The sequence below is a fragment of the Prunus dulcis genome, chromosome 1 (genome assembly GCF_902201215.1).
Source record: "Prunus dulcis chromosome 1, ALMONDv2, whole genome shotgun sequence".
Classification (NCBI taxonomy): Eukaryota; Viridiplantae; Streptophyta; class Magnoliopsida; order Rosales; family Rosaceae; genus Prunus; species Prunus dulcis.
The window spans coordinates 10,242,823-10,262,943 of record NC_047650.1 but is presented as its reverse complement, the minus strand read 5'-3'; the positions used below and the strand labels follow the sequence as shown (position 1 = coordinate 10,262,943).

General features: G+C 37.9%; 4 protein-coding genes across 9 annotated transcripts; 3 read left to right on the top strand and 1 right to left on the bottom strand.

The window, feature by feature from the left end:
- Positions 1–229: 229 nt before the first annotated feature.
- LOC117622509 (ethylene-responsive transcription factor RAP2-3) lies at positions 230–2,341 on the top strand. The gene is made up of 2 exons (XM_034353205.1): positions 230–569; positions 1,369–2,341. The coding sequence occupies exons 1-2, from the start codon at positions 350–352 to the stop codon at positions 2,007–2,009; spliced, it is 861 nt and encodes a 286-aa protein (XP_034209096.1). The 5' UTR covers positions 230–349; the 3' UTR covers positions 2,010–2,341.
- Positions 2,342–6,384: 4,043 nt separating this feature from the next.
- LOC117626117 lies at positions 6,385–7,354 on the bottom strand. The gene has a single exon (XM_034357770.1). It carries the CDS (start codon positions 7,174–7,176, stop codon positions 6,568–6,570), a length of 609 nt encoding a protein of 202 aa, XP_034213661.1. The 5' UTR covers positions 7,177–7,354; the 3' UTR covers positions 6,385–6,567.
- A 772-nt stretch (positions 7,355–8,126) lies between these two features.
- On the top strand, positions 8,127–10,395 carry LOC117626105 (60S ribosomal protein L19-2). The gene is made up of 5 exons (XM_034357762.1): positions 8,127–8,342; positions 9,130–9,252; positions 9,420–9,733; positions 9,987–10,033; positions 10,114–10,395. Exons 1-5 carry the CDS (start codon positions 8,231–8,233, stop codon positions 10,139–10,141), a joined length of 624 nt encoding a protein of 207 aa, XP_034213653.1. The 5' UTR covers positions 8,127–8,230; the 3' UTR covers positions 10,142–10,395.
- An 862-nt stretch (positions 10,396–11,257) lies between these two features.
- LOC117634834 (phospholipase D zeta 1) lies at positions 11,258–20,009 on the top strand. 6 transcript variants are annotated; one of them, XM_034369090.1, is made up of 20 exons: positions 11,259–11,798; positions 12,275–12,376; positions 12,514–12,629; positions 12,735–12,876; positions 13,183–13,353; positions 13,687–13,860; positions 14,381–14,623; positions 14,720–14,836; positions 14,989–15,128; positions 15,231–15,380; positions 15,613–15,769; positions 15,849–16,370; positions 16,740–16,850; positions 17,446–17,592; positions 17,709–17,906; positions 18,036–18,137; positions 18,900–19,031; positions 19,169–19,234; positions 19,381–19,442; positions 19,536–20,009. In XM_034369090.1, the coding sequence occupies exons 1-20, from the start codon at positions 11,574–11,576 to the stop codon at positions 19,783–19,785; spliced, it is 3,327 nt and encodes a 1,108-aa protein (XP_034224981.1). In that variant the 5' UTR covers positions 11,259–11,573; the 3' UTR covers positions 19,786–20,009. The 6 variants fall into 6 exon arrangements, with proteins under 6 accessions (XP_034224988.1, XP_034224996.1, XP_034225013.1 ...); XM_034369097.1 differs by lacking the exon at positions 16,740–16,850 and having other exon boundaries at positions 11,258–11,798; XM_034369105.1 differs by lacking the exon at positions 17,446–17,592 and having other exon boundaries at positions 11,258–11,798.
- The last annotated feature ends 112 nt before the right edge of the window (positions 20,010–20,121 follow it).

Genomic DNA, 20,121 nt, shown 5'->3' with positions numbered 1-20,121 from the left:
CAAATCGTACGGTCACCATCAATTCACCCCTAACCTTTATCCTGTAGACCCACGCATCTCCCCAGTCCCTCTTTTGATTCCTTCACTTTTTCCTACCGGGCCTTTGCCCTTTTTGCATCAAACATTTCTGCACCGTCCGATCACAGGCCCCACCCAAAAAAAGAAGGCCCACTAAAAAAGCCTTACTGTGGTTTTGTCTTCACGTGAAAAAGTTTGCTTGTAACCGACGGTTGTCTATAAATGGAGAGCCGAAGAGCGACCACTCTTTTTGTGTGTGTGTTGTTTATGTCATGCGAAGCCTCTTTTTTGTGTTGAAGTTACTCCTCCTGCAAGTGGCAATATCAACAACATGTGTGGTGGTGCTATCATTTCCGACTTCATCTCCGCCAAGCGCGGCCGGACGCTGACGGCGGAGGACCTCTGGTCCGAGTTCGACACCATCTCTGACCTCCTTGGCTTAGACCACTCCTCCTCCTCCAACAACAACAACAAGAAGAACAAGGACCAGTTTGAGCATCAGCAGAACAACAAGAGCATCGTTCAGAAGCCCAAAATACCTCTCTCTAAAGGTATCTATAGGCATTTTCCTTCTTGGTCTTATCTAAAAAGGCTCTGCTTGCATTTTTTTTAAATAAAAAAAATCTTGAAATTAGTCTGCTGGTTGCTGAGTTGTTGGTTTTCGTTTTCTATGCTTCTGCATGATGTTTTTATTTATTTATCTGGGAGCTCTTTGGATTTAGATTTTCACAAGATTTTCTCTAGTGAGTTTTTTTTTTTTTTTTTTTTCTCTTTTAAAAATAAAACTTGGGCTCTTTGTTTTTGTTTTATTTATTTTTCTTCTCTTCTTCCGTTGAACTTGAAGCTGGTAGTTGCACTTGTAATAATTAGGAAAGGTAAGTTATTGATTTTGACCGAAGTCAGATTTTGCAATTAATTACTTACATACAAGTAAGGTGTTTGATAAAGAATTAAAGAGCATCAATTACTAAATTGTAGGAAGAATTACAACAACAAAATTCTAGCTAGTTAGTTGTGTTTATTAAACATAAAATAAAACCTGTGCTGGTTTCTTCTTCCGTATGCGGTTGAGAGAGTAGGCTAGTTAGGTAGTCTAACGTCAAAACGCCCGTTTGGTATAGTGATACTCGCCTAATCTTTACGACTTAGCCTGATTTTTGATACTTGTATCTTTCATAATTATCAATAAAATCCCATCGCCTTTGTGTAAATATATATATATATATATATATATGTGCCAAGAATAAGATCATAAAAGTTATATTATATTCCATATATGATATGATATATCATGTTCTCTACAAGAATAATTTTGTGATCATGGAAACCGTGATTGCTGTGATGCAATAGGAGCAGGGACAAGCGAGAAGCCCAAGAAGACGAGCCCAGGTGCAGGTGCAGGTGCACAGAAGGAGGAGGAGGTGGGCAAGGCTAGTGATAAGACTAAGAGAGTGAGGAAAAACGTGTACAGAGGAATAAGGCAGAGGCCGTGGGGCAAATGGGCAGCAGAGATTCGTGATCCGCAGAAAGGCGTCCGGGTGTGGCTAGGCACTTACAACACAGCTGAGGAAGCCGCCAGAGCCTACGACGACGCCGCCAGGCGCATCCGAGGCGGCAAAGCCAAGCTCAACTTTCCGGAATTACCGCCTTCTTCAGTTCCAGCTCCTGCAACACCGCCTTTGAAGAAGCGGTGCGTTGTTGGTCCAGCCGAGTCGACTCAGTCGAGTTTGGAGAGCAGTGGAAATTATTGTAACTATGATCCGTTTGAGGGTGGCGAGATTTATGGAAAGAAGGAGGTGGGTGGTGAGTATGAGCTGAAGGAGCAGATATCGAGCTTGGAATCGTTCCTGGGTCTGGATGAGGAGGAGCCGAGTGAGGTGAATGGAAGGGGTGGTGGTGAGTCGAACAACTCGTTGGACCTGTGGATGCTAGGTGACCTGGTGACACATCATCATCAGCAGCAGCAGCAGCAGGGTCAGCGGCTGTATTAAAGGAACAAAGCTGTAGTGGCTAAGCTCTCTCCATATAATTATAATATTATATGTGTAGGGGTTTACATTGCGTGTGGAAGAGACTCTGTGTGTTTGAGTCTTTGACTGTGACTGTGACTGCGACTGCGTGTGTTTGTTTGTTTGAGAGCGAGAGAGCGAGAGAGCGAGCGTATGTAATGTATTATGTATGTGAGCTGCTTTGGTATTTATGTATTTTTAATATATATATATATATATAGCAAGTAACTACTTTGGTAAATTATTTGTGAGAGTTGAGTTTATATTATGAATAAGAATAAAGAAGCGTATGTGTTTGCATGCGTATCACATCATCGTTCTTGTTGCCGGGCGTCTGCGTTTGTTTGGCAAATTAAGCTTTGGTTGTGCTCCCATCCCATGTCGGTTCATGCATCTGAATCTGATGCCTGCCTGCCTCCTGCCTAGGTATAATTATAATAATTTGCAGTTTCTTATTATTATTATTATTATTCTATGCCAGAACAATTATAGGATATGCATGAGTGAAATAAATATATATAATGTATGGCATCAGAATTAAGATGGGGGGGTATGTATCTAAATTTTTGTCTTATTTGTTGGACCTAGCTAAGTTGGAATATATATATATATATATGCATAAACAATAGTATTGAGATGATCAATTATGGTAATCCTTTGATCATATCGAAGGAGTTTCGTACTTTGTCAACAATTTATAATGAAAATGAAACCGACCTAGGAGATGCTTAAAGCTAATTAATAAAACTGTCTCCACACATCACATAGCTTAGGGAAGAGGAAAACAGGAGGGAAAACTAGACTAGGATTTCAACAGAAAATCAAATATTTTAATATTTTACTCATGTTTACCTCTTTATATTTTTCCAATATAAATTATCAAGATTCGCGTGCGCACACAGTGTCGTACCATATAATGGATAGCTGTGCTCAAAAATGGGATGTATTATCTGTTTTTTTAAATTTTTTTTAAAAAAAATATGAAAAAGTATGAATTTATCATATTATTCTTATAATAATTTTAATTCTTAATGTTTACATTAATAAATGACATTTTTAAATATTTTTAATGTTTTATTTTTTTTTATCTTTTATTATATATATATATATATATAAAAGAAAAGAAGGAATGGTGACAGTCTTTTGTCACTTCATGCGACTCTCTCTCTCTCTCTCTCTCTCTCTCTCTCTCTGACTCTCAGATAGGAAGGGGCTCATGCATGCCGCTAATGTATGAAAAATGTTTGGAAAGTGGCCCCTGCCCTGCTCGGTCTGCCGTTGATGGTGTTCTATCTCAAACATTTGTAACGTATCTTCTTCTTTCCATTCTGATTCTTAGGACCTCATGCCAAACAGAAAATATGAAAGTAAATTTAGGGTTTAGCTACAAAAAAAATTCACTTTTGAAAAAAGTCAAAGCTTTTTCAAAAAAGATAGAAAAACCTCACAACTTTCAAATCAAATACATGCAAATATAGATGATTTTTTAAAAAATCTAAAAATAAATAAGGGCAATTTTGTCAAAATTTCTCTCTCATTTGAGTTTTTCAAATGAAAAAAGTAAAGTATCAGGAATTTAAAAAATATGAGGAAGAAAGAATTGAAATCAGATCAACTACTTGTCCTAGTTTATCCAATTCTTAATTTTGAGGATATAGTTTACAAATTTTAAGATGACACGTATTTTTCGGTTCCCTGTGTTAATAAAAGTGGTGAAGTCATGAATTGAAATAATTATCTTTCTTCTGTGTGTGTTTCTGTCCCTTAGGCAGTAGACGCGTTTGTCTACCATTTTGATTTCACAGATTTAAAGACAAATTTGTTGGTTGGTTTATAACGAATAACGTTTACCCGGAGTGGGGGAGTGGGAGAGAATTAGCAGTATCCCCATCGTTCCCAATTTTGAAACAGGATGAAGAAGCTATTGGCTGCACTTCCATTCCATGCCTGTTGCAATCAGATCAGAGTAACCAAGTTGGACACGCGATCCACTAAAGTTGAAACACAAACTCAAGAAAATACTCAGTTCCTTCTCTCTAGAATCTCCAGCCCCCAGAACAAAGTTAAAAGTAAAAAATAAAAACACAAACGGTAGGTGAGAAAAAGGAAATGTCAATTAGTCAATGATTCCTCTTTCCCAAGCATCAAGGCAATTACCTTTTTCTTCCCCTTCATCTTTTAGATTCAATGAAGGGTTAAAAATGAACAAGGATCATTGAGCAAATTTACTAGCAAACCATGTACAGTAGCATCATATTTACCCATCATGGAGAGAGGGGTAGAAAAACATAAGGTCACATGTAAGAAAAACGTTGTGTCAACCGTAAAGAAAACTTAAGCTGACAATTGCTTCCACATAAAGAAAACTTAGAAAAAGGGCCAATTAGTCTCACTGATACTATCAAATTTGATTGCGAATATAAGAATTTGGTACGACTCACGGCATGTACAAGGAAGGAATGCATAAAAAATATTGCAAGGTCAATTCATGTAAGCAGGTTGGTGAGCACTTGGACAAAACATCTGAATTATGTGAACACCGAAGAAAAGATGCATGAACCAAAGAAAACCGCACGTCATTCAAATCTATGTGGGGGCCTTAAGCTAGGAGTCTAGGACAGTTGAAAAACATATTATATGTACCTTAACCACCATACTTCTTCCTTAGTCTTCGGCTAATCAAATACAATCATTATAAGAACTGTTGTCCTGCAAACTAAAATGCTGCAAAACAAATATTTTATGTTTATGTTTATGTCAGCTGACTCAGCCTCACCTTCTATAAAAAAAAAAAAAAAAAATCATCATTCAGTTCACTACCAAAAGATTTAGATAACACCAATGAAATTAAAATCGTCACTAGAGTTCAAGTTGTCTGTTAATTAATAATGAGTTGAATCAATTAGGGCCCTAATGATGTCACTTCAGAAAACATTATATCTGTATATGCATCCTTATCCATATAGAACCAAATTGCAAAATTGAAATGAGAATAAATCTTCACAAGTCTCTTAACAGAAACAGCAGATAAATAATTCATGATATAGCTGAGCCACCAAACACATCACACTCTATGAATAAATGGATGCTCAAAAAGTATAAGCAACAGTTGCAGAAGATAGCATTGCAGCAGCAGGTAGTGATATACAAAATGATCACAACAAACTTCCTATGCAGCAATATAAAAATAAAACACAACAAAGTGTCTTTTGTGGATACATGTCTTTTGTGGATACATTCAGTGTATGCATTTCTGAATTATCAAATATTTAGTGCATCCATTTTGTAATGCTTTTTATTTGGACTGGCCTTCTAAAAATATTTTTAAAGAAAGTTTTCTTTTCTTAAACAAAAAGATCAAATCAGCCAGACATTTCCTTGAGGAAAGCTCCAATGACAAAGCCAACCATCACTAGAACAAGAAAAGGGACCAAACAACGAAATAAAGACGAGAAACTAATGGGGCATCAACTTGCCTCCCCTTAACCCCTCCCCGATTGGCTTTAAGTATCCACCAACACATAGTGAAATCAATGACAACAGCTTCTTCTACCATGCCGTACCAATGATTGAAACCAACAACCAACACTTAAGATCTTGCTTCCAAAGTTCATGATAGAACCAAACTACTCATTAGATTTCTTTATTTACTTCCATACCGTACAGATTGACTCAAATAAGTTCTAAGCCCAATTCAGCTCTTATTACATGGATTTTTCTTCACCGCACAATCCTACCCTCTACCTTTTCACTAAAAGAAACTTGTATAAGATTCTGTGATGCTATTCTTTTCCAAATTTCCATCAGTCTCAAACCCAGCAACCACACAAAGAAATGATCATTCTAATTATCGGTACCCACATCTTAAATCAGATTAGAAGGGCAATTCACTTCAATACTACACAGTACACACTGTTCAAATTCATATGAAACCAGCTATTTAAACCAATCCATTAAAAAATATAGCCGCCTCATAGTGCGTATGAGACTTAAGATACCAATAGTACAAAATTACTTTTGTCAAAACTTCCATATTCAACTTTGAGAAAACAGGTCCCAGTGGTGGACTATCATATACAAAAGCATCACCAATACTAGACCTAACTTTTCCATAAACAAAGTAACTTCTTATATCTCCACCTTTCGATCAGGGTCTACACATCAGTTTTTTTATCCTAAAAAGTCACACTTAGAAATCCTTACATTCAATGTTTTCCTGGCAAATCTGCCGAAATTATCATCCCGATCCTTGTACATTATATAACTCAGTGTTCTTCCTCCTATTTTGTACAAAGAACTTCATTTTGTAACCCTAAAAATTGGCATTAGCTCATACTTGCACAACCATATATAGATGTAATTCAAAGCAAAATGCATTATTAACATAATCAAACCATCTATTTTTAAAAATTATGCCAATATATATACAAAATATATACAAATTTGAGCATCAAATGTAAACCCAACCAACACATAAATTAAAACCAGATTTGTATCCCCTTTTTGATACGTTAAGCATTGAGAACGAAACGGTACCGCATCAGCAGACCGAAGTCAATCTCATCGGCACCTTCGCTCTCTCCGCATCGCCCAACCCATCCGCCACGATACGAATAACCCTCTTGAAGGCGAAGTGCACGCAATTCGAAAGCGCAATCCAACACATCACCTCGTACACGAAATCAAACGCAGGATCCGACGGCGAAGAAGACGACGACTCATCCCAATTATGCCCTCCAAATCTATCGAAATTCCAACCCCCACCACCACCTCCGCTTCCGCCCCAGCCTCCGTTGAAAAACGGACCGTCTCCGCCGAAAAACCCACCGTCCTCTTCTCCGCCGTCGTTCAAATCGTCGCCGCTCGACGATCTCCGTCTGGTGCGACGCTTTTTGCGAAGGAGGGTTCGGGTGGCGGTTTTGTGAGAATTGGGCCTGACACGCGGCGGAGCGACAGCGTCGACGGGAAAAATAACGGCGGAGATCTGGGGGACTCCATTGGACGGCGAGGATTGATCTGGATGAGAGTCGGTGATTGAGATTTGGTTGTTGGAGGTGAGGTCATGGTGACGAATTAGGAACTTGGCGAACCCTAGGCCCTGTGCGGTGGTGGCGACTGTAACGGTGTCGTATAGGAGAGAGACGTCCATCACCGCTGGGTTCAATTTTCCGAGTAGAGTGAATTTGACTAATTTGGCTGGGGATTTGGAGTCTAAAGGGGTGTGATTTTTGGTTGGGAAATTTTCCGGGAAAGTGCGGGAAAATAAGGAGGGTGAAAGGGAAAAGATGAAAATTGTCAAATTTGAGGAATACCAGACGGAATTGGAGACAGCTGTGTATAGGCCACGTGTTATTCGTCGGGCGGTGGCTACTGTACTATATTGACGTGTCGAAGTCAAATAGAATCGGCCTCCAAGTTGGATTGGGCTTCAACATCTTCTACTGCACCCGTATGAGGACTCGACAAAAGCCCGAACATATTGGACAGGTTCTGAGGTTGCTCGTATTGTACAAGAATTCTATAATGAGAGCTTATATGACTCTTAAGTGAGGTCGTATCTCTTAATTATTGGATCAAATTGATTAGTTATCGAATCAAATTGATTAGTTATCGAATCAAATTAGTTAGTCATATCCAACAGTTAAGAGATAGGACCTCACCTAAAAGTCGTAGATAAGACCCTCACTATAACATGACTCCGTATCGTATTGTACTTAACGGTGTTGCCAACAAAGATGTTAGATGTAAGATTTTCGTAAGTCCAGTCATGTCTTGAACATGATCATGCGAAAGGCCCTTAAGGGGATTAGGAAGTGCCGTAGAGTTGGCAAGTTCTCTTTTTTGGAGAATATGAATTTGTAGTCTCTTACAAGTTTGGGTATGAATTTGAAACGACACTCAAAGTTCGGGGATTTTATGTAGTTGGATCCAAAAATCTAAAAGTGGGCTAGGACTTGGCGAATTGGTGGCCACTATCTTGGGATTCAGGGAACCTATTCCGCGTAATAATATTGGGCTTTACGCAACCTTGTAATGCGTCGAGCTTAGTCCACATTTCTCAACTCGTCAAGTCGTAAGCTACTCACAAACTAATTCAGCCACTGAAAAAACCCTAACCTTATATACCCATCCCCGACCTCAATAGGAGCCTCCAAGTTGTCTCTTTCCCGTAAAACCCTAGGTGGTGCTCCAGAAGAGCAGCAATGGTGTCGCTCAAGCTCCAGAAGCGGCTTTCCGCTAGCGTCCTCAAGTGTGGCCGAGGGAAGGTCTGGCTCGACCCCAATGAGGTCAACGAAATCTCCATGGCCAACTCCAGTACGTAACTCTCTGTCATTTTCAGGGTTTTATCCAGTTCGTTTCAAATCAAGTTCTTTGTCTTTTGGGTTTGGATCTGAATCAGTTGGAATTTTAGAAATATTATGTGGACCAGTGTGGAATATAAGATTTGGATTGGGTTTTATGTTTAATTGAATTTCTGTGAGAGCATTTCTGTCATAATCATGGCGTTTAGTTCATGTCGATGGTCATTTTCGCTATAGGATGTGTTATTAGTAAAGACCAATTGTCTATCAATCATCATAAACGATTCAAGTATATACTGTACATTGTCGTTTTTAGAGATGGCCGCTTCAAATTTGATATACGCTTACGTGTCATTTGCTGTACAAGTATGTGTGCAGTTGGCCTGCTCTCAATTCAGATTCTTAATATTGTCAGTCAGTTAACTTTTAGCTTAAACTGTTCAGCTGGTTTCTGTGGTTGGGACTTCTATTGTTTTCTCTTTTCTTTGGGTTTATCAAGATGTATTTTAGTGGCACCATAATGTTTGTTACATTTTGCTTTTATGTTCCAAAAACACCGCATTTTACCTTCTCTATGTTGGAAGGTTGAATCGTAAAGGGAGTCATGAGATCACTGGATAATTTTGAGTCTTGGCTGCAATGGTTCTGCTATATTAGCAATTACCCTTTCCCCGCATAGTTTATACGATGCAAACTGTGCTTTATCTTTTTTGTGTTTTTTCCCTCCATTTCAGACTAGTTTATCTTTCTCCTGGGTTTTATTTTGACTTTGATGTATAAATAATAATATCCAATTTCAGGGCAAAACATTAGGAAACTGGTAAAGGATGGTTTCATCATCAGGAAACCAACAAAGATCCACTCGCGTTCTCGTGCTCGGAGAATGAAGGAGGCTAAGAGGAAGGGTCGTCACTCTGGACATGGTATGTGTTTCATGTTGAAATGATGCACGTCTTGTTTCATTTCTTTTTGGCATTTTACTGTTATCGTTCCTTCCATGAACTGTCTTAGTTCATTTGGGTTTCTTTTGTGAATCCTACTACTTAAAGGACATAGTAAAGATTTCAATGTGTTTACTAATTTTTTCCAGGTAAGCGTAAGGGTACCAGGGAGGCAAGGCTGCCCACCAAAATCCTCTGGATGAGGAGAATGCGAGTTTTGAGGCGCTTACTCCGTAAGTACCGTGAGTCCAAGAAAATTGACAAGCACATGTACCATGACATGTACATGAAGGTGAAAGGTAATGTCTTTAAGAACAAGCGTGTGCTGATGGAGAGTATTCACAAATCAAAGGCCGAGAAGGCAAGAGAAAAGACTCTTTCTGACCAGTTTGAAGCCAAGCGTGCTAAAAACAAGGCTAGCAGAGAGAGAAAGTTGGCTCGGCGTGAGGAAAGATTGGCACAAGTAAGTTTAGACATTAATAAAATCTCTTCAAATGTCTTTTTTTTTTCTTACGCGTCTCTCATGTTTGGGTGTTAATTAGGCGGAAAGAAAGAATATAAATTCAACAGAGTTTGGTTGTTTTGGTTTGGAACATTGTAACACAGTGTAGATGGATAGGAATATTATCTGCTAGTTATTTCCAAGTTTTATTTGTTATGCATGTTGTAACACAGCTTTTGGCCTTTAATTTTGTGGTGGTGTCTGGATGTTGCAGGGACCTGGAGAGAGAGCTGCACCAACACCTGCACCCCAACAGGCTGAGTAAGTTTACTTGAAATTTTGTTGTGTACATTTACTGTTTGGACAAAAGGCTCATGAAAGTTTCCTGTTCGATTCTGTAGGGGAGGCGCGAAGAAAGCAAAGAAGTGAGACTTTTGATAGACCTTTCCTTTGAGCACTGAAGAACAACATCTCTAGACATTAATGCTCTTAAGTTTAATTCTATATAGAAGTTATATTCTGTGTTATTTATATTTAATGTGTTATTTTTTGTTTTTTGTGGCAAATTTTGCAATCTAAAACCATTGAACTTAGTGAGTTGCAGCAGTACCATTTTCTTAAACGTTGAATGATGTGTTTATGACATTGGTGAATATATCAGTCAATGCAGTTGAAATGTTAAAGATTATAACAACTAGATCAGACCATGCCCATACCCGTACATGGATGAAAGTAGAGCTTTAACATGATGGTCCCTTTGTTGTGAGAATCCATTTTGGAGCTTCTGGGCACGAGCGAATCGAAATCTTCTTTTCTTTTTGGAAAGGCTTATGGAAATGCCTTTTTCTTTTGCAGCTCTGTAAAAATGCATGTTGCTCTCTCATTCCAGAATATTATGTTCTGTTAATCGTTAGATTGAGAATCTTCTTCCCAACCAAGAGTGAACGGGTCTTTTTCGTGCCTACGTTAGTTCCTCGGTTACTGAGAAAGGAAACAACAGTCGAATTAAGCAATTAATCCCCAGTTGAAGTACCTCTCTCAATTATTAGCATGTGATTTTTGAAGACAAAGCAAGACTGTTTCTTGAGAAAGACTTCCATAAAGTGAGAAGGAATATCACTATTTTGCTATTCCCGACTAATAAAGCTATGATACTCTCGATAACATTTTCACGTGACATAACATTATTGGTCGGGAATAATAAAACAACGTTATCTTCTTCTATTTATGGTTGTCATTCTTTTGAAGACAAAAAGAGCTCAATTGTGGATATGACATAACTACTACGGTTGTCATTTTTCAAAATTGAAGGTTGCTTTAGATCGCATCAACCAAGGAATGACAAGAAGCAAGCACAAGACCATTCTAGTAGCCCCAAGAAGTTGACCAACATATTTTGAATTTAAGACTGTTAGATGGATATAAATCCCAAATCATTACCGACTTTAATTAAATGTCGAATTTAATCAGGACACAAACACAATTTGTTTGGGACATGACGTATTTAGTTGGAAGAAAGTTTATAAAACATGCTCTCATCCGTCAGGTTCTTGAAACGCGGACTACCGAGAAAGTTAAGAAAAAAATGCTCTCCACGTCGTGTTCTCTTTTAAACTTACAAAACCACAGGCGAAATCGAAGTTTCCACTTTCAGGTTTTTAGCCGTTTCACGTTGTTGCTTTTGTGGTGCAGTGAACCAACCAAAGGTCCAAAACTCACCAATTCCGTCTCCCACTCTCTCTCCTCTGATATTTTTATATTACATTTTTAATTTTTCAAATAATAATAATACAATTATACAAAGTGGATCAAATTTATTTATTTTCGATCAATCTCTCGAAGTGATCGAAAGCCGAGAGCAATGGAATCGGAGCAGTTGATATCGGGGAGTGGGTCCCGCTACGTCCAAATGCGATCCGATACCGCGACGTCGCCGTCGTCGTTTCTGTGCCGCCTGTCGTCGTTCGAGCCGGCTCGGATTTTCGAAGAGTTGCCGAGCGCCACCATCGTCTCCGTCTCTCGTCCCGACGCCGGTGATTTCAGCCCCATGCTTCTCTCATACACCATCGAGTTCCAATACAAGCAGGCGAGCACCGATCTCTCTCTTCATGCTTTTCACTCATTCTCTGTTTCTCTTCGCCTGAGATCGCCTGCATGCTGCTTCAATTTCAGTTTTCTATCGGAATTATGTGTTTGGATGCCGACAAAACTTGGATAAGAGGAAACCAAGTTCAATATCAGGATGTTAAAAAGAAAATTGAAAATAACTTTTAACTTATCTAGAAGTTTTTCATTCTATTTCTATTTTCTTTCCCAAATTGATAGGAGCATTGTTAGATAGTATACATGTTGAGTGCTGATTATTTCCAAATTGGGTCAGGCCTTTCGAATTTTCTCTTTTCTATCAAGTTCAGCAGTTCTAGCTTTTTACTTTTATGTTTTTTTTGTTGGCAATGTTGTTTGTGATTATGACTCTGCAATGCTATTACTTTTTCATATTATGATGATGATGATGATGATGATGATGATGTACTAATTGTGTGTGTTATTTTACTCGACTAGTTTAAGTGGCGGTTATTGAAGAAACCTTCACATGTATTCTATTTGCATTTTGCATTGAAGAAACGGGCTTTTTTTGAGGAAATTCACGAGAAGCAAGAACAGGTCTGTCTTTTAGATTTTATCATCTGAGTTTACAAGCGCATGCCAGTTTGTATTTTCACTCTTCTATGCCCTTTGGCAGTTAGCTGCTTACTTGGGAATGTTTGGGATTTAATATCGTTTGCAACATTATATTAAAGGTTAAAGAATGGCTTCAAAATCTAGGAATAGGAGATCACACTGAAGTGGTACAAGATGATGAGGACGCCGATGATGAGACTGTTCCCCTGCATAACGAAGAAAGTGCTAAAAACAGGTTACTACTTGTAAAGCCATGTGTTTAAGAACAATTTGCCCCATGAAGTATTTCCCTTTTTGTTGAATTATTGTCATAAATCTTATAGTTGCATCTTTTGCTCAGAGATGTTCCATCTAGCGCTGCTCTGCCAATCATCCGGCCAGCGCTCGGTAGGCAGCAATCTATGTCAGATAGATCAAAGGTTGCCATGCAAGGATATCTGAATCACTTTCTAGGAAACATGGACATTGTGAACTCTCGAGAGGTGTGCTTGGTGCTTGTTCTTTCTAAAGATCAATCATATGTGTCGATCTAAATAACTATTTTGAATTGAAATTATCCATAGTCAATGGCATTATTTATCAGATATATCGTCTTTTTGTCATAATAATCATTAAACCTTTGGAGTTCCAGGACATATCCCTGAATCATCTTATAGTGATGACTTTTGAAAGTTCACTGCTTTTAACTTTTTGCAATTTGCTAATTTCAATTTATTTTCAACACACCTGTATTGATTATTGTATCATAATTCCTTACGTGCCTTACCCTCAATAATTATGTATTGCAGGTGTGCAAATTCTTGGAGGTCTCTATGTTATCATTTTCTCCAGAATATGGACCTAAACTAAAAGAAGACTATGTGATGGTGAAGCATCTACCAAAAATTCCAAGGGATGAAGCTTTCAGGAAATGTTGTGCATGTCGTTGGTTCAGTTGTTGTAATGACAATTGGCAAAAGGTAATGAAGTCCTCCTTTTGATAAGTTCGCTTTATATTATATTGGTTAAAAAGTTATGGACTTGTCAATCATCTTAGTGATCTGCCTGTGAAAGTTAGATCCGTGAGTTCTTAGATATTCTGAAGTTGATTCCTGAAGAAATCTAGGTTATTTGTTGGTGGGAAACCAAATTTAGGCTGAAATCTCCGACAGAAGATTCTATATTTGGACAATTGGTATACAAGATTAGAGTATCATATGCATAACCTTCTCATCCTTTTTAACTATTTCTGAATTAAGGCATGTTTTATCACCTGTTGTCTTTGGCATTACCCTCGAACTGATTCTGTGCAGGTTTGGGCTGTATTAAAACCAGGATTCTTGGCCTTGCTGGCAGATCCTTTTGATACCCAACCTTTAGATATAATTGTATTTGATGTACTACCAGCCTCGGATGGGAATGGGGATGGCCGGCTATCACTAGCGAAAGAAATAAAAGAGCGGAATCCCCTACGCCATGCATTTAAGGTTAGCAGCACTGAGGCCTTTTCTTTTGTCCTGGTTTATCTGTGGTGCTCTAGATTTTTTTTATTTCTTTCTTTCTAGATTATAACTGCAGTTCATGTATTTTTTTTTCTTGATTTTGAGTGAAGAATAAATGATTCTATCATATGGTTGCATATTGCTTTTCCCCTAAATGTAGGGGGGTTTAGATATTGTGGTTTATGTTATTTGGGTGTGCATTCTCTAGTAGGATGAAGCTGTGTGCTTTATGGTAAAAACTTAGAATATTACACTAGGCAGAGCTTTGACTTCTGGAATATAAGTCTTTGCTGTTTGCTTTCTTATCCCTGTGCTGATAGATACTGACCTTATATTTACTTCATAATAAAGAACATACACCAGTTTCTGGTGGCTGACGAATTTCTTTGTTTTTAAAAAGATCTTTCCATCACTCTTATTGTGTTGTATTTAGTTTGTGGGCGGCACTATCCATCTAATTAAATCTCCATACAATCTTCTGATGAATAATGTGAAATTTTGAAAGGTGGCTTGTGGTAACCGGAGCATTAATTTGAGAGTGAAGAGTAGTTCTAAAGTTAAAGATTGGGTTGCTTCCATCAATGATGCTGGACTCAGGCCTCCTGAGGGCTGGTGTCATCCTCACCGTTTTGGCTCTTTTGCGCCTCCGAGAGGCTTGACTGAAGATGGTAGTCGGGCTCAATGGTTCATAGACGGTCGGGCAGCATTTGAAGCAATTGCTTCTGCTATTGAGGATGCAAAATCAGAGGTATGTTCCTTTCAGTTTACTGGGTACATTTCAGTTGTATTTCACAATTATTACCGTTACATTTTCTTCTGTGTGATGATTGAAAGTTCCATGCAGATATTTATTTGTGGCTGGTGGGTGTGTCCAGAATTGTACCTGCGGCGCCCTTTTCATGCTCATGCTTCTTCTAAACTTGATTCTTTACTGGAAGCAAAAGCTAAGGAAGGGGTTCAGGTATACCTCACTTTCATGCAATCTGTAACCTTAATTCTTGACATGTTCTTCATTTATGACCATTGACTTAAACACAGTTCACTAAAATGAGATTTTGTTGTTGTTTCTAATTTTTTGACACTGAAACATGTCTTGGGTCAATGTTCCTGCAGATTTACATTCTTCTCTATAAGGAGGTAGCTCTTGCTCTGAAAATAAACAGTGTTTATAGCAAGAGGAAACTTATTGGGATTCATGAGAATGTGAGGGTATTACGTTACCCTGACCACTTTTCCAGTGGTGTTTACTTATGGTATGCACTGTACTTGCAAAGTAATGTGGGGATTTTGTTTTCTTAGTAAAGTGTTACGTGTATTTTTTTCTGCTTCTGATATTAAATGTTGGTTACATATAGGTCCCACCATGAAAAACTTGTCATTGTTGATTATCAGATTTGCTTTCTTGGAGGACTGGATTTATGCTTTGGTCGTTATGATACTGCTGAGCATAAAGTGGGTGATTGCCCTCCTTTGGTATGGCCTGGAAAGGACTATTACAACCCGAGGTGAGCTTCTTGACTACGCGAGGATTATCCAGTGACAACTATCCGAAGAAAATGATCAAACATGATTCCTGTACTCTATTCATTTATCTATATTATTTTTACGTGGCATTATTTATTTATGGGTTTGAATTGATATGCTTAGTTCTGCTGTCAATTGTATTTTACTTGGCTCTAGATCTTTTCTGAAATGATTTCATGGTTGTGAAATATGGTTTTGTAACAATCTTGTTAGGGAATCTGAACCAAATTCGTGGGAAGATACAATGAAAGATGAGCTGGATCGTGGAAAATATCCTCGTATGCCTTGGCATGACGTTCACTGTGCCCTTTGGGGACCCCCCTGCCGTGACGTGGCTAGACATTTTGTTCAGCGCTGGAACTATGCAAAGGTTGATATTCTGCCAAGATGGCATGATTTTGGTTTATAAATAAGAAGATAGTGTTCTAAGTGAATATGCTTTCTTTCAGAGAAATAAAGCTCCAAACGAACAAGCAATTCCACTACTTATGCCCCAGCACCACATGGTCATTCCTCATTACATGGGAAGAAGCCAAGAGATGGAGATTGAAAGTAAGAATGCTAACCATCATAGAAGGCAGGATTCCTATTCGTCAATATCATCCTGCCAAGATATCCCACTTCTTATACCCCAAGAAGCTGATGGGCTGGATTCTCCAAAGGAAGACCCAAACCTAAATGGGATGGACTCTCCTGATCTCCTTGAACAGCCAAGCAGGGTTAGCAACAATCTTGCTTTCCCTTTCCGAAAGTCAAAAATTCTACCAGTAGGTCATGATACGCCAATGAGAGGCTTTGTAGATGACCTTGATTCTTTGGCTCGACATGGAAAAATGGGTTCAGATGAGGTGGCACAGCCTGGCATGAAAAACATGGACCCAGAATGGTGGGAAACACAAGAGCGGGGCAACAAGGGTGGTTTCACAGATGAATCGGGACAAGTTGGTCCTTGTAGTTCATGTCGATGTCAGGTGGACCAAAACTCTTTTGTCTTTTGAAATTAAGTATTATTGCAAATATTTGATTTCTGACTTGCCTTTTAGTATCTGATTTGTCATCTGCTTTTTTATATGGTATTGTGTAGTGATATCTCTCCGCCTTAAGTGTCAGTTGAAGTATCCTTATAGAAGAACCTACTCCTTAGAACAATGTCTTTAGAATTTTCAATATAATTAACTTTCAAGGGGCTGTGTACTCTATAAACCTCTGAGGAGGTGATATTCAGAAATGTCAGGGGGTATGACATTTAATGTGTAGTAAATGTTTATCTGTTTACTTTCTGTTTGGTTGTGATAGTGGACCTTGCATCCTGTATTGTGCTAATAACATTTCACTTCTAGGTTATTAGAAGTGTCAGTCAGTGGTCAGCAGGAACAAGCCAAGTTGAAGAGAGCATTCACAATGCTTATTGCTCTCTTATCGATAAAGCAGAGCACTTTATTTACATTGAGGTACAAAATAGGTTTCTCATACCTAATGTATTTCAATGTTTTTATGTAAGCATATCTTGTGCGTAAACTTACGGTTACACTTATGGATATATTATATGTGCCAGGAAACATGTGCTCAAAATAAAGAGCATTTTGGAACTCTGTTCACAATTTGAGAAGCATTAATGCTGCTTAATATGAATTTGCAAGTAGTTATATACACAATTTCTTGTCAATTTGTCATCATTTACGCTACAGTTCTCTTAATTTTTCCGAGTCTAAAGGGAAACAGTCCATGATGGCTGTTCTAATGCATGTTGTATTCATTACAGCCTTTTATTAAGGATGGAACTTGAAACAATGTGGCATTATCAATGTTTATGAGCCAAACAGCTGCCATGGAAACTTTATATTGATTGCCATCTCAATAGTGACTATAGGTGTCAATTACTTGAACATATTAGTATAAAAAAATTATGTAACCGTGAACAAAATGATCATATTTCTGATCTTTCTGGTTTGCTGATGATCTGACTTCTTTTTATTATTTGTCAAGGGACCTTTACTGTTGATTATTTTCCTGACTTATTCTTAATTTTTGGCAACTTCTTCCCAGAATCAATTCTTCATATCAGGTCTTTCAGGAGATGAAATAATACGGAATCGTGTGCTAGAAGCATTATTTCGACGTATTATGCGAGCATACAATGATAAAAAGTGTTTTAGAGTTATAATTGTCATACCACTCATACCTGGCTTCCAGGTTCCAGTTCTTCTCAAAATCTATCACATTTGGAAATTGTCCATGCACCGACCAAAAAAAAAAAAAAAAACTATTTTTGTCCATGTATTCCTTGTGCTGATTTTGTAGTTTAACAGGGGGGCCTGGATGATGCTGGTGCAGCATCTGTCAGAGCTGTTATGCATTGGCAATATCGAACTATTTGCAGAGGACAATTTTCAATATTGCAAAATCTTATTGAAATTCTTGGTCCAAAGACACATGATTACATTTCTTTCTATGGCCTTAGATCTTATGGTAAACTCTTTGATGGCGGTCCTGTGGCCTGCAGTCAGGTATTTCCCTAGCACCAGTGTACCTTATGTCTGCCTACATGCATCTCTTTCCAATCTTAAGATATTGTTCATATGTTTGTCAAGATTGTAGCTTTTTTCTCGTCATTATATATTTTTTTGGCGCTGCAGGTCTATGTGCATAGTAAAATCATGATTGTCGATGATTGTACAACTTTAATTGGATCAGCTAACATCAATGATAGGAGTTTGCTTGGCTCAAGAGATTCTGAGGTATCTCTCCTGCTCTGGTTTCTCCTGCTTTATCTTAATTTTCATTTGGTGGTGTTTCCAAACCTTAAAGTTGGAGAGCATATCTGCTTTATATCATATTGAGGTTATGAAAGGCCGGAGTGCATTAAATGACTTGATAATGCATTTATACTGAATAAAATGCAACATAATGTGAACTGAGTATATTAGCAAATAATTGGAAATGTAGAATCTAAGTTTTGTTGATAATTTAAATTTCTTGTATCTGTTTCTAGATTTATTACCATTTTGGTCAAATGAGCAATTGTTCTTTTGTTTTTTTTTCCAGCCAGTGTGTTAAGGTTTTTATTCATATTTGAAAGGGAGATAGGAGTATAAATAATGCCCTATGGTTTGCATTGAAAAATTAGATAACTTGCCAAACTATGAAATAGCCAATGAGATGTGTAGATCAGTGAATAGTTCCCATATTACCAATTGGAGGCACATGAACTCCTTGTAATTATGATGTTATTGCTCGAACTTCCTAGGCTATGCATGTGTTGGATTATGAACCTTGTGAAAGTAGTCAAGTTATCCTTGTAACTTCGATCAATTTTGCTGTTAAAGTAACTTCCTTACCTTTCTCCTCCTTTTTTGGTCGAATCTTGCATTTTACTATCTCATATACATACGATTTCAGTATGGTGTGGCTCCTGCGTAAAAATCACTTTTGTTATGCTCCTGTTCTACATGCGTGGTTACATGGTAGCTTCCATTAACTGACATTATTCTGTATTTTAGATTGGTTTACTTATTGAAGATAAAGAGATGATTAATTCGCATATGGGAGGAAAGCCATGGAAGGCTGGAAAGTTTTCATTAAGTCTTCGCTTGTCACTGTGGTCTGAACACCTTGGTATTCGAGCTGGAGAGGTTAGTAAATCTAGTTGTGCTGTTTCGGTTTTCTTTATTGTTGATTTTTAATTCTGGCGTTTTATGAATTAGTCATACATTAAACAGCTGTAGTCACTTAGCTAATTGTCTTTGTACATCTTTTATTTTGTTCTCAGATGAATCAAATAATTGACCCAGTTGTTGATTCAACTTACAAGGATATCTGGATGGCAACTGCAAAGGTGAGAAAAACTAGGAGAAAAATATCTTAATGAGCGGATTTATATTTGTTGAAGGATGTCAAGTGAAAGCGTCGATTTTGCTGAATATATATTGTGCTCTTTATCTGCAAGTAAATAGTAACATATATTGTTTTTTGGGTGGACAGGCAAATACCACAATCTACCAAGATGTCTTTTCTTGCATACCAAATGATTTTATTCATTCCAGGTATATGCATTTCTAGTCTTTAGCTAATCCTTCTGTGTTCTTACTGTGCTAACAAGTTGTTTGCCTCATCTTGGCATGATTGACCTCGCGCAGAGCTGCATTCAGACAAAACATAGCCTACTGGAAGGATAAAATCGGACACACAACAATCGACTTAGGAATCGCTCCTGAGAGGATAGAATCATATCAGAATGGAGATATGAAGAAAGCAGATCCCATGGAGAGGTTAGGATCTGTGAAGGGTCATCTTGTATCGTTCCCCTTGGATTTCATGTTAAAAGAAGACTTAAGACCTGTGTTCAATGAGAGCGAGTATTATGCGTCTCCTCAAGTATTTCATTGAACACGATTTTGAAGTAACTCATTCAAGCTCATCTTTGGCTGCCATCAATTTCGGATTTTAGTTTTTGCACATATTTTTATGAAAGGAAAATATACGTCCAATGAATTTGTAGATTAATGTTATAGAGAAAGAGAAGAGAGGGCGCAAGCTCTACATTACAACTTTTTAAACAATGTATTAGAAACAAGAGTTGAATAAAATTAATTTATTCTTGTCATTGGTTACGACACTTGCTCAGAATTTCTCAGTTGGACGAGGCTGCACTTTGGGAAATTATCTTCTCATGACATGTTTACTTTATCTGATTTTTTGTTTTGAGGGTGTCTGATTATGAAT